The following is a 12,673-nucleotide window of genomic DNA, read 5'->3' as shown; positions in this document are numbered from 1 at the left end:
GGCTCAAGTCCTGGCTGTTTGCTCTTGCGCGTCTTGGTGCCCTTGTCCCGTGACCCTGGGGGCCTTCCGTGGAGGTTGTACGTGAGGATGTGTTTTGCAGGTTCAAGATCTGGTCCCAGAGTGTGCAGTGTCAGGGCCCCCGGCCCAGCTGACTTGGTCACACACCCCGTCCTCCAGCCCTGGGGAGGCCCTGGGGAGGCCCAGGCGAGGATCCGCTCCCTGAGCTCCCCGCGACAGAGGTGCAGTCAGGGAGCGGAGGGCCTTCCTGCCAGAATCCTCTGCAGCCCAGCCCCACACAGTGAGGACAGATGACCAGCTGCTTCTTTATTGAACATTCACAGGCCAGTGACCTATGGGGACGGCAGCTCATTGGGGAGGCGCTGAGGGTCCAAATGGCCCACATCCAGGAAGCTCCACTCGGAGGGGACGGGCCGCTGGGGGCGGGGGCAGCTGCCCAGCCCTGCCCCTCCCCCCTTCGCCTGGGCTGGGTCAGCAGCTGTCCTGTCCCCGGGGCCTGTCCCCCTTGCAGAGTCTGCTTGCCCCTGGGCCCCCACCCCCAGTCGACTGCGTTGGCGTGGGACAGGCAGCCGGGTCACAGCTTGTTCCGGGGGCAGCGCTGCAGGGCCTCCTGCAGGGCCCCGATCACTCGGTCCACGTTCTCCCGGGAGGCGTTACAGCCCAGCAGGCCGATCCGCAGCACCTGGGGCAGGGGCGGGGCGCAGACGTCAGCCTCTGTCTGGGGCCCTGCCTGGCTGTGACTGAGGTCAGGGCAGAGCCAGCTGGTGTCCCCCGTGCGGGAGGAAGGGGGCAGGAGGGTACACTTGGCCTCGGTCACTCCCAGTACAGTTCCCGGGGATCAGAGAAAGGTGTTCCCTTCCTGATGCCCTGCTGTCCTGGGTCCTCAGATGACCGCTGACCTCGGCCTGGGTGTGGAGCACTCAGAACCACAGGCCCCCCTTACCTTCCCCACCGAGGGCCCAAGGCCGCCCGTGATCTCGATGTTGAAGTGGTCCATGACGTAGTTGACAAGGTCTCTCCAGTCGTAGCCCGCAGGTGCGGCCACGGTGGTGACGGTGGGCAGTCGGATGGCCTGCAGGACAGGCCGGGCTCAGCCACCTCATGCCATCACAGCCAGCCCCACCTGCCCTGGCCTGGCCAGCCCCGGCCGCAGGCTCCAAAGGGGCGGGCAGGGGTGCATGTGGGGGACGGAGAAAGGGCGCCAGGAGAGCGAGGTCACCACCGCCCCAGGAGCCACGCCCACCGGCTGGTGCTCAGGGCAGGGCTTCCAGCCTCCAGGGACCCCTCCCTGTGTCTGTTCTCTGACAGGCCACACGCTCAAACTCGGGGCACCTGGCTTATTCAGCTGAGCCCCTACCCCCAGCCCCTCCAGGACGGTGTCTGGCTGGGGTTCTGGAGGCCGATGGGCGTCTTCCAGCTCAGGGATCACCCATAACTACTCCAGGTGGGGAGGCTCTGGGGGAGGTGGAGGCATCCAATTAAATGTCCTAAGATCCGGAGGCCAGGAAACCGTGACAATGATGGTGACTGCCCCCCCCCCCATCCCCAGGACCGTCCCTGCCCCCACCAGAACTGCCGTATCCCTAAAGGGGGCTGGGGAGGAGCTCTCCCTCCCCCCACCGCCACCTGATGCCCTCTGCCCCTGCCCTCCTCACCGGATCCTTCACGAAGAGCTGCAGGCCCAGCCCCTGCAGGCGCCCGTGCAGGTACTCTGAGGCCTCGCGGTGCTGCTGCCAGCTGTTCTCCAGGCCCTGGGTGGGGAGAGGGCAGTGGGGTGGGCAGGGGGCGCTGGGGGCCCTCCTCGGTGGGCAGAGAGGGAGAAACTGGCTGGCATCCACAGGGGGGCAACTTTGGCTGGCGGAGGGGCTCCTCTCCTGGCCTGGGCTCTGAGCCCCTCGGGAGCCCCCTGGAGCCCCAGGTTCAGGGCCCTGACTCTGCCCCAGGGGCCGGGCCCGGGCTACCTCAGGGCGGTGGAAATAGTCTGGGTCTGGGAGAGGGACGTGGCGGCCCAGCTGGTTGTTGGGTCCTCCAGGCCCCTGGGAGGGGTGGGGACGCCCTGGCCAGAGGTGGGGGGCCGGCAGGGGGCAGAAAGTCTTCTGGGCCACACGCTGCCTCCTGCCCTCCCAGCCGCTGAGCCCACAGTCCCAATTCCATGGGGGTCCAGCCTCTCCTGCCTGCGCAGCTCACAGCCGTGGCCCAGCCCCCTCCCCCGCAAGCGTCAGCTCCCGGCCTCTCTCTCGGCTGCGCACGCCAGCCCGGTGTTGGTGACCACCCAGCCCATGGGACACCTCGAGTCTAGCCCAGCCCTGGGGCGGTGGCGACGTGAGTGGACGCAGAGGGCAAACGTGGCCAGCGCAGCACTGCAGCCTCGCTGGAGGCAGGCCTTGGCCCAGGTCTCTCCCTGGCCTCTGGACCGGCAGCTGGCAGGGCCCCTGGGGGCCGTCCTGGGGCTGTGTTTCCTGGCCTGGGCCACACTTGGCCTCTTGGGTCCCGAGAGTGTGGACCTTGCACTGGGCCAAGGCACCACCCTGGTCGTGGTCACACCCAGCTGTCCCCACGTGGCTCCTGCCCACACCCTGGAGCAGGTAGTGGCTGAGGGCACAGCCCAGCCTTCTGGCGGTGGTCTCACCCCACCCCCCTGCCCTCTGGCTCCACTTCCTGGCCGCCCGCCCTCTCTTCCTCCCACCTGGCCCCTCTGCTCAGCCAGGCCCGCGCTTAGCGCTTCACTGAGAACCGAGGGGTTGGAAGGGGGTCCACACCTGCCCTATCACCGCATCTGCCCTCAGGGCTCTGTCCTCCGGGGCCTCTACCCTCAGCAGGCAGCCGGCTCTCCCACCCCTCCCTGACGCCTGCCCAGAGCCTGTCCCCCTCCCCACTCAGGGCTACTCTCCAGCAAGGCCCCCAGCACCTCTCCCTTCCTGCGGGCCCCTCAGCAAACCAACCAGCAGTTCTCCGAGTCTCAGCATCCCTCTCACCCCCTGCCCCCGGTCAGCTTGCGGGAATCTCCGGGCGGGGGGGGGGGGGGGCTCCCAGCGGCTCGCCAGCCTCAGCACCCGCGGGGTCCCAGCTCCACGCCGCTCAGCTGCTCCCTCCGCTCACCTGCTCTGCTAGATGGGCCAGGCTCTCCCTCAGGCTGTACAAGCTGATGACGGGGGTGGTGTGATGGTATCTGGAAGACAGGAGGGGGTGGCCAGGTCACTGGGCGGGGCCAGGGCAGTGACTGTGTCTCTCCCAGCCCCAGCTGGCCCAGGCTCTCTGACGACGGGTCGGCCCCCACCCAGGGGAGCGCGGTCCAGCTTGGGGGCTACAGACCTGCAGCCAGATCTGGGGAGAGCCTGGCTCAGAGCAGGGCACTGGCCGGGCTGCGGGGGGAGGCTGATGGGCTGGAGACCGGGCGCTGGCTCTCACCTGTAGCCCCAGTGCCCTGCTGTGCCCGCTGCGTAGGGCACAGTTCCTGGTGTCCCTGTCTACGTGTGTCACGTAAGGGGCCTCGGGTTAAGGTCAAAGCCACCTCACAGAGAGCCCCCTGGTCCCCTCCTCCCTCTGAGAGATGGGTAAAGCAAGCCCAGGATTGGGAAGATGTGTCAGGGCAGGTCCAAAGTGCTTGCAGATGCGCTGGGACTTCTGGGAGGAGAGGGCCGCATGGAAAGGGCGGTGGGGACCATGCCTGGGGGGCCTGGGGGGAATGGGGGGGACCCCGTTGGGGGCATCGAAGGCCTGGCAGTGGTGAATCCCGGGGCCCCAGCTGGGGTGTGAGGGCATGAGGGTGGAGCCCGCCCATCCCTTAGCACCTCCCTCCCCCTCCCCACCCACCCCTTCCCTCCCTGCCCAGCCCCGCTCCCTCTCTCACATCCTGGGCTTGTCCTCACAGCCCCAGAAGTTGGCCAGCCACTTGATGTCCAGGTAGAAGGAGAAGGGCTTGGTCCTCCGAGTGTAGATCTTATTTCTGGGGAGGAGAATCAGCCTGAATGCCCGCCCCCCCACCATTGCTCAGAAGTGAGCCAGATGGGTGGGGCCCCCAGGACCCCCGTGTCTGTATTCAGGCCCCTGGGGCCCAGCCTCTGCCTCTGCCTCGGGTGTGCGCTTGTCACTCGGGACGGGCTGATTCCCATGGAGTCACCCCAACTCATTCCTCAGGTCAGAGAAGGGGGACCGGAGGGTCTGCTGCGTGGTGAGTTCAAACACATAAGAATGACAGAGGGGACACTATTTGAGGAAAGTGTCCTGGGAACTTGTTGGAAAACCCGGAAAATTTGAAGAATGCACTAACCGTGGAGTCTCCAGACTGCTGTTCTAACCTACAGGCCGGGACTTGAGCTGCAACATTTCCAGGCTCCAGGCAGCTCCGCTCACTGCAGACTGGCCCACAGTCCCAGCTGGCAGGAGCCCGTTCCTTAATACCTACCCTGGTTTGCTACTGCTCCTCCCGAATTCAATGGTGTTTATACACGGGCAGAGCCCTTGGTTTGTCTCAAGTCTGAAGTCAAGGGCCTCTCTGTTCAGTCCTCCAGTTACCTGGCTGGTGCTTATGCTAAATGTATACCTAATGTATAAAGGCACGTAGTTATATCACCCCTGAGATTTTCTCTAATTGTTTGATATATGGTACAACATTTATTGCACACTTCCCTTATCTGCCCATTTATCTTTGTTTCAAAAATCTGAACATAGGGTCAGCATATACTTATGCTCAGTGTTTAATGGTGAAATTTAAACGTAATTAAAATAAAAATAGTATACCCATAAGAAAATGACAGAGGGGAGACTGAGGCTGGGAGTCTAGAGATGAGGCCTCACCTCTCCTAGAAGCAAGTGCAGCCTTGGGGAAGAAACTGTGAAGCCGGGGTCGGCCGGAGGGGCCTCTGGGGCAGCCTGGGAAGAGCCGCGTCCCCGGGCCAGGTAACCCCAGGCTGCCCTGGCAGGCCTCTCCTCCCCACCCGGCCCGTCCTGTTCTCTCCTTTCCTTCCCCCTGGTCTCCCCAACCCCTGCACCCCCCGTGGGCTCCTCTGCTCTCAGGTCCCAGGTGATGCTGGCTGATCTTGAAGCATTAAATAGAGGTGTTCTCCAACAGCTCCAGATGGACGTGAACAGACGGGGGCCACTGTCTCACCTCTGGACTCAGACCCAGATGCCTCCTTGACCTGCCTCCAGGCCCCTCAGACTTCGCACACCCACACAGAACTCCAGATCTCACCTCACATCCTCTCTGTTCCGTCACCTGGGTGCAGCGCACGGTAATGGCCTGCTGGGGCCGGTCCTCAATCCCCTCCCCCAGCCCACCCAGGCCTGGTTCAGGGTCTGGACACCGGGGACGTGGGCGTGTTGAGGCTGCAGCGGGTGGGGGGGCCGTGCCCAGCCCGGGGAGCAGCTCCCGCGTCGGCTCCTGGGTGCTGAGCCAGGGTGGGGGCAGCAGCGGGCTGGCCCTGCCCCCCATCCTGGGCTTGAGGCCAGGGACCTGCTGGAACGCTGGGCCCTGCAGCCCATACACAAGCCCCGGGTCCACAAGGAGCACCTTCTGGAGGCCAGCCTGGCCAGGCCACTCGGCCACACGCGTGGCCCTCAGGCTGCCCCAGACACCCCACTCCCGGGGAACCCAGACAATGGGCTCACCTGTCCAGGGCGGGCACCTGTCCAGGCTGGGCGGACCGTTGCAGAGCACGGCCTGCCCGAGCAGCCGTCCCCTCCCTTGCTCTGTCCCTCCCTCCTCGGGGCCGTCTGGCCTTGCTGCCTGTCCAGCCCTGGCTGGGGGCGGGGCTCACTCACTTGGCCTTGTCGCTGAAGGAGATGAGCGAGGTGCCTGCAGGGGCGTTCAGGACCTTCTGGGAGCCCGAGTATAAGACGTCGATGCCTGTGGAGGGGAGGGGCACGTGCTCAGGGGCCGAGCCCCACGTGGGGGAGGGGTCATGGGGGGCCACCCAGCGCAGGTCCTGAGGGTCCAGCAGAAGTTGCGGGAACCTGGGACCCACCAAGCAACTGGTGTCGGAAATGGGAGGGACAGCGTTGGAGGACTAGACCCTTAACCTGTGGGGTCCGACGCTATTGCAGGGGGGCTGAGCTACCTGGAGGGCACCCCGTCAGCATCTGCTTGGTGTGGAAAGCCCACACGCCCGGGGTGAAGCGCTGGGAGAGAGCGGGGGGCGGCCGAGCGTGGAGGAGCAAACGGGTTTTTCCTTCATGTCTGGCTGTGCCCGTCCCCCGGCCTTCCACACAGCCTGAGGGGATTTTCAAATCATGGGGCAGCAACAGAGGGCGGTGGTCAAGCCCAAAGCTGGCAGGACAAAGGCCAGGGTTCCCATCCAAGCCCTGCACCCGCCTCTGACTCCCTGAGGGTGGGGACCCGAGGGAACTGCGTGCCCAGGTGCACGGACAGGTGGACCCGGAACATTCTTTGCAGTTCATTCCTAACGCCTAAAACTGGGCGGACCCGAAGTTCTCCCGAGAGGAAAGGGATGAAGTGGGTGTTTTCACACAAGCGATGAATACTCAGGAGCAGCAACACGAGGGACCTTTGTTGACATTAGGTTGACGCCTGCTGACCCACAAGGTCCCGTGGCGGCCGGGATGGGGCAGTGAAGGCCAGAGGCCCTGAGCCTGGCCTTGCTGTTCCGCGGCCTGGGCCTCAGGCTGGAGCCTCCTTGCCCGGCTTCTCCCTCCACGGCGGGGGCGGCCAGCCTGGAGCCCAGGGTGGGCACCCCGGGGACAGCACTGCCCCCCTGCTCCCATGCCCAGGGCCCCCTGTGCGCCTGTCCTTTCAGAGCAGTGGTTGGGGTCAGCCCAGAAGGCTCGCCCTTCAGCACTGGACCCCACGGAGCAGAGCACTCCGCAGAGCGAGAAGCGGGCCAGGCCACGTGGGGCGGGCAGCCGCGGGCCCAGCACCACCCAGAGTGGATCCAGGCTTTCCTCCCCGAGGAGATGCGGGGCCTGGAAGGCTTCCCCGGGCTGGCCTGCAGTGACAATGTCAGCGGCGCTCCCGGCGTGTGACAGGCGTTGGGGGGGTCTTCGCCCTGATTGGCAGGGGCCCTGACACTGCCCCCACCCCTCCTCCAAGGCTCTGAGTGCCTCTCCAAATGTCTCCCCTGGAGGGTCCCTTCCTCCCGCCTTCCCCCCGGTCCCGGCCCGATGCCCAGCAGAAACACGGGGTGTGGCCAGTTTACGGACCGTGCCCTGCCCTGTGCGGAGTTGGTGCTCCTCCCACGCCTTGTGGACACCAGCGCCTAATCCGGTGTGCGGCTGGCGGACACCAGGCCCTGGCACAGGACGCCTCCCAGCCGGGGCTTCTGACGCTTCGGGCCACCGGTGGCTGGGGTGGGGGGCACTCCCTTACCCTGCTGGTCCATGTAGATGGGGACCCCGCCCAGGGAGGCCACCGAGTCCACCAGGAGCAGGCACTGGTACCTGGGGGCAGGGGCAGCAGAGAGCAGGAGGGGCTTCAGACTCTGCCCCTGGGTGGGGTTTCTGGAGGGGCCTTACGAGCCTTCAGAAGGGCCACCGGGGAAGCAGGGGGAACCTCCCGCCTCCCACAGGATGCCTCCCCCGGGGCTCTCAGCCCCCCGGGACCAGCTCTGTGTCTGAGCCGGGGTGAGCCCCCGGCACAGCGAGAGTCACCCTGGGGGCCCCAGGCGGCCGGAGCCCGGTGCTCATGGGGCCAGCCAGGCAGTCTGCGCCCTGGGGGCTGGCTGGGTGCTGAGTGCTCAGGCCCAAGGGCCGTGTGGGGCCCAGGGACCAGCCTAGCACGAGGCTGCGCCTCCTTCTGCCGACAGCCCACAGGGCAGCGGTCCAGAGCAGGGGGCGGACAGAGTCCAGAGACAGCCTGAGCTGAAACCGCTGAAACCGCTGACTTCCCTCCACCTCCACATTTTCTTTAATAAAGGCACAAAGAGTATCCCACGCGGACCTATGGGAGTCGTAGCCCAGGTGACATCTGTGAGCTTGATTCACTGGACAAGACTCCAGGCGGCAGGCGGTCCTGGCTGGGCTGTGCCCAGTGGGCCCGAGGCCCCCGTGGAGGATGGCAGCCCTGCCGGGGTGACCCTGCCTGTCGGTGGCGCGTCTCTCCTTCCATCCTGCGGTCAGCTGTCCAGAGCACGACTGCTGGTCCCGGGAGGGAATCCCAGCTGACCCCACGCAGGGCCCTGGGCAGCCCGGGCACGGGTGGCGGGAGGCTGGCGGAAGGCAGTGGAGCACGGCGCTGCGTTGGGGCTCTGGGACTTCGGGGCGAGGGGGGCAGGCCGGGGCGGCCCTGGCACCAAGGCTGCAGGGTCAGTGTGAGCCCACCCTAGTCATGGGCCAGGAGGGCAGTGGCGCTGGGGGGACACCTGACCCTGCTCTCAGATGGGAGGGTCCATCCAGCCTCGGCCCAGGGCCAGGAGGACCCCCGAGGACCTGCACCCCCGTCACACGGCAGAGGCTGGGGGGACCGGCCAGCAGCCCACCACACTCCTACCCTGTCCTCAGACTGGGTCTGAGCTGTGCTTGGCTCTGCCCCCAGCACTGCCACCCTGGAAGAAGCCCACATGAGGGACAGGCCCACCTGTGGGGACAGGCTCACCTGAAGGGACAGGCCTATCTGTGGGGACAGGCTCACCTGAGGGACAGGCCCACCTGAGGGGACAGGCTCACCTGTGGCAGAGCTCCCCGTAGCCATCGAGGGGCTGCAGCACGCCGCTGGATGACTCCCCCTGAGTCAGGAACAGCAGCACGGGCTTGTGCTGGGCCAGGGCCTGAGGGGACGGAGGTTACAGCCGTGGGTGGAGCCAGTGCGGGGAAGGGGCCTCTGCCTGGCGGGGGCCCCCACACATTCCCTCCCCAGGGACAGCACACATCTGGGCAGCGGGAGCTGGACGCCCCTCAACCCCTCCTGCGCCCCAGCTGACCGGCCCCCTCCCCGGGCCGGCGCACCCCCCATACCTCCTCCACCTCCTGCAGCGTGAAGTGGCCTCCAGGGTCCTTGATCATCGGGTGTACGCGGGCTCCTGGGGGCAGAGTGAGTGGTGAGCAGCCCCGCACGCTGGGCGGGAGCCGGTGCTGGGGCCAGAGGCCGGGCTGAGCAGGTGGGCCCTGTGAGGGCCGCCCACGCCTGCCCCCAGCCGCTGCTGGAGGGGGAAGGCGGAGTGTGCTGGGCGAATCCAGGTTCCGCGGTGCCGTGGATGAGAGCGGCTCCCCCAGCTCCACTGCCGCCTCCCCAGCCCACCTTCCCTGAGCCCAGCCAGGCCGGGGCACCCCGGTGCTTGGCAGTGCTCTCCACACGGGAAGTAGAGAAGCATCTGTGCAGGGCTGAGCAGACGGGAGCTTCCCAGCAGAGGGCGGCGTCGGAGGGGCCGCGCACTTGACGGATGACTGGGTGACGGATTGAATGCACGCGGGAAGCAGGAGCGGGCGTTGCCCGCTCTGGGGCCCTGGGGCTCCAGGGAGGCAGGCCCTTGTCCTGCTCTGCCTCTTGAAGCCCTGCACCCCCGTGCACAGCAGGCCCCCAGTGTCATAGGCAGGAGGCGGGGAGGCCCTAGGGCCATCCCAGCCTCAGGGGCCTGAGGTGGGCGGTGGAGGCAGGGGAGGGGCTTGCCCAGGCCAGGCAGGAGGGTGGCCGAGGTCCGCTCAGCGCCCTGGACCTTGCCCAACCCGGGCTCCCCTTGAAAACCAGCGTGTGCACTGGAGGGGCCCCGGTGAGGGGTCAGGATGCCCTCGGGCTGTCGGGGGTTGTCCATTAACCTGGACCGAGCGTGGCCATGTGTGGAGCTGACCAGGCAGGGGTTCCGCGATGTTTCCAAACCCGCGGTCAATCATTAAACCCAATGCACCCTCGGGCTTTCGACTTCTGTCTCTCCCTTTAGTAAATTTTACTCTGGAAGTGGAAACCCTGTCCATACCTCCGTATTTTGCAGCTCTAGAAACAGAGCTGTTTCTGAGATTTTGAGGGGGGGATGTCAGCTTCTGAAACCTTGTCCTGTGACAGAGTGGAGGTGGCCCCTGGGGACCTCAGACAGCTGCGGGGACGCTCTGGGTTCGTGCTGAGACCAAGAGGAGCCCCTGCAGTGCCGTCCCCACCACGGGCTCCGGAAACAGCTGCTCCCCAAACTCCGGGAGACCAGGGGGATGGGGGCCCCTCGAGCATCCCGACGCCCACTTGGAGGAGACAGCAGGCTGGCGGGCAGGTGGATGCGTGAAGGGCCTCCAAGGGGGGTAAGTGCTCAGGGCCCGAGGTTGGTACCTGGAGAGGGGGGCTTCCGGGCTTCGTGCCGGAGGAGGGAGGCCTCCGGGGAAGGATGGAGCGAAGGGCCGCACCCCACGCCCACACCGTCTCTTACCGATGCGCTCCCCGATGTCCTGGGCCCGCTGCCCCCAGATGCCGTTGACCCCGACCAGGAAGGAGTCCCCCGGCTCCAGGAGGTTGAACAGGGCGGCCTCCAGTGCGCAGTGCCCCGAGCCGCTGATGGCCAGCGTGAGGGGGTTCCGGGTCTGGAACACGTACTGGATGCCTTGCTTGATCTCGTCCATGATCTGCGGGCAGTGGACATGCAGGTCACCGCCTCCCCTGCTCCCACCCCAGGGAGGAGGCCACTCAGGGCACTGACCGCTGTGTCTCAGTGGCCTACCTGGAACATCTCCTCGTGCATGTGTCCTATTGTCTGCCGCCCCCCAGCCGCCATGACGCGGGGGGTCAGGTTAGAGGGGCCGGGCCCCAGCAGAAGCCGGCTGGGGAGGGACAGGGGCTTACTCAGGGCTTCTGGGGGGGCCACCAGCAGTGGGTGGGAGGCCATGGTCCTCACCCAGCCCGCCGCCTTGTGCCCCAGGGCCGCACTGGCCGCGGTCAGTGCCCGGAGCATTTCCCAGCAGGCCCTGCACTGACGATGGGCAGCGGAGGACACGGGGGCGCCCAGGAGGCGAGCCTGGTCGATGGGTTTCTGCTCTACCTGCTGCCTTTGGCTGTTTGTCGTTGTTACCAGACCGTTATCAATGCTCGTCCTGCACGTGAAGGCTTGGCAGCTGGGGTGTTGAACCCTCGGCGGGAGAGGAGGAGCCAACAAAGTCCAGTCCGTGAAAAACAGATCTTGGCAAGCGGTCCTCTGCTCTCCAGCTGCCCCTCCCGCTCCATCCCCGAAGGATGCCCAGCCTGGTGCATCTGGCTGGGCTCAGGGGGCCCCAGCGTTTTTCTTATGGGACCAGAGCGCCAACATTTCAGACTTGGCAGACCTACAGGCTGTGTTAAAACTACTCAGCCCTGCTGTGGTGGTGAGAAGGCGGTTACAAGGGTGTGGCTGTGTGCTAATAAAACTTTATTTACAAAAGAAGCGGTGGGCCAGATTTGGCCCAGGGCCACAGTTTGCTGACTCTGGCTTAGCTCCTGGAAAGACCCACTTTAGAAAATATATATGCTCCACGTGTATAAACACACATACGCACACACTGAGGACATGTCCATTCCTGATCCTTTTGGAATAAGTATTTCCTCTGCCCGTCTACACCTGAGGGCCCCGATGCTTGGTCTCCACACACGTAACCAAGGGGTCCTCACTGGGGAGCCTCCTCAGCTTCTGAGTCAGCACGTGGGTAGAATAAATGCAGCCAAGACTCCCTGCAGGAGGAGCCAGGCCCAGCCCAGGGTGGCAGCCCAGCAGAGCCGCTGGCGTCCTGGGGCATCGAAGGAGCCCTGCGTTGTGGGTGACCAGGCCAGGGAGGCACTGGACCGGATGCTCTCTGAGTAGCTCTTGCGTCTGACAGCTCTCGAGGGGCCGGGTTGGAGCTTGCCAGGACTTCCCGTTTTGTGTTTAGGGACCTGACGCCTGGGCCTCGGTAAGCAGGGAGCCGTCCGGGCTTCCACGGAGCCTCCATGGTCGACAGGCACCTGCACGTGACCTTCTCCCACGGGGACTTGCTGCTCGGCTCAGCAGAGCCCTGCTTTCAGCACTCGCTGCTTGGGCTGGGTTCATCTGGCGTCTTGGGGTGGCAGGGACTCCACGAGCTTTAGCCAGGATGGACAGGCATGGCCTGAGCACCTGGGGACCCTCACAGCCCTGCTGGGTCGGGGCGCTCCGTCCATCGGGGAGGAACAGGCAAAGGGGACAGGCCCCAAGTGGTGGGCAGAAAGCAACTCAGGGAAGGGGGCCCGAACGTGTCCCTGTTGGCCCAGGGCAGGCCTGCCACGCCACTGCTAGCCTGGCCCTGTCCGCACAGGGAGGCCCCGCGGGCGCTCCCCCCCCTTGCTCCTTCCTTCCCTCCTTTCCTCACTGCCCCGACGTCTTCCTTACCAAGCGAACCCTCTGGGCCAGGACCCAGTCTGGCAGCTCCAACTGATGCAGGGTCAGCAAGAAGAGAAGCAGAAGCCCGTACCAGCGGCCAGCGGGTGGGGCAGAGGACCTGGGGCCTGCGACAGCCTCCTGGGAGCTGAGAGGAGAGGCCTGAAGGGCCTGAGAGCCTGGAGGAGGGGACAACCCCAGGGGGCTGCTGGGCAAAGTTCGTGGGGGCTTCGGAGCTGGGCCTTGGAGAAGGGAGAGGCGGGCCCACCCCAGGGTGGGAGGGGTGGTGAGGGCCTGCTAGGCAGAAGGAGCTGCAGGGACCTGGGCTCAGAGGTGGAGGCCTGTGTGAGGAGGGCCTGTGCAGACCCCTGCTGGGGCCGGCAGCCTCAGGTCTGGCCCGGCCATGGCGTCTGGGGCCCGGTGCT

General features: G+C 65.9%; 1 protein-coding gene and 1 long non-coding RNA gene across 2 annotated transcripts; one reads left to right on the top strand and one right to left on the bottom strand.

The window, feature by feature from the left end:
* Window positions 1–303: 303 nt before the first annotated feature.
* AGXT (alanine--glyoxylate aminotransferase) lies at window positions 304–10,988 on the bottom strand. The gene is made up of 11 exons (XM_059929122.1): window positions 10,608–10,988; window positions 10,320–10,512; window positions 8,926–8,990; window positions 8,638–8,738; window positions 7,343–7,413; window positions 5,782–5,866; window positions 3,869–3,964; window positions 3,118–3,187; window positions 1,674–1,769; window positions 962–1,090; window positions 304–700 (listed from the first exon to the last, which is right to left on the bottom strand). Exons 1-11 carry the CDS (start codon window positions 10,836–10,838, stop codon window positions 593–595), a joined length of 1,245 nt encoding a protein of 414 aa, XP_059785105.1. The 5' UTR covers window positions 10,839–10,988; the 3' UTR covers window positions 304–592.
* LOC132369360 (uncharacterized) lies at window positions 9,871–11,303 on the top strand. Its single transcript, XR_009504344.1, has 2 exons — window positions 9,871–10,194; window positions 10,358–11,303. It is a non-coding gene; the product is annotated as an uncharacterized LOC132369360 (long non-coding RNA).
* The last annotated feature ends 1,370 nt before the right edge of the window (window positions 11,304–12,673 follow it).

This window comes from Balaenoptera ricei, chromosome 7 (genome assembly GCF_028023285.1).
Source record: "Balaenoptera ricei isolate mBalRic1 chromosome 7, mBalRic1.hap2, whole genome shotgun sequence".
Classification (NCBI taxonomy): Eukaryota; Metazoa; Chordata; class Mammalia; order Artiodactyla; family Balaenopteridae; genus Balaenoptera; species Balaenoptera ricei.
Note: the sequence above shows the minus strand (reverse complement) of the source record. Positions and strands in the feature narration are given on the sequence as shown.

Coding starts and splice junctions, on each gene's coding strand:
- AGXT (XM_059929122.1), bottom strand. CDS start 10,838: ATGCTCCGGGCACTGACCGCGGCCAGTGCGGCCCTGGGGCACAAGGCG. Junction 10,513..10,607: donor TGCACGAGGAGATGTTCCAG/GTAGGCCACTGA, acceptor CACTGCCCGCAG/ATCATGGACGAGATCAAGCA. Junction 8,991..10,319: donor GGACATCGGGGAGCGCATCG/GTAAGAGACGGT, acceptor CTCTGCCCCCAG/GAGCCCGCGTACACCCGATG.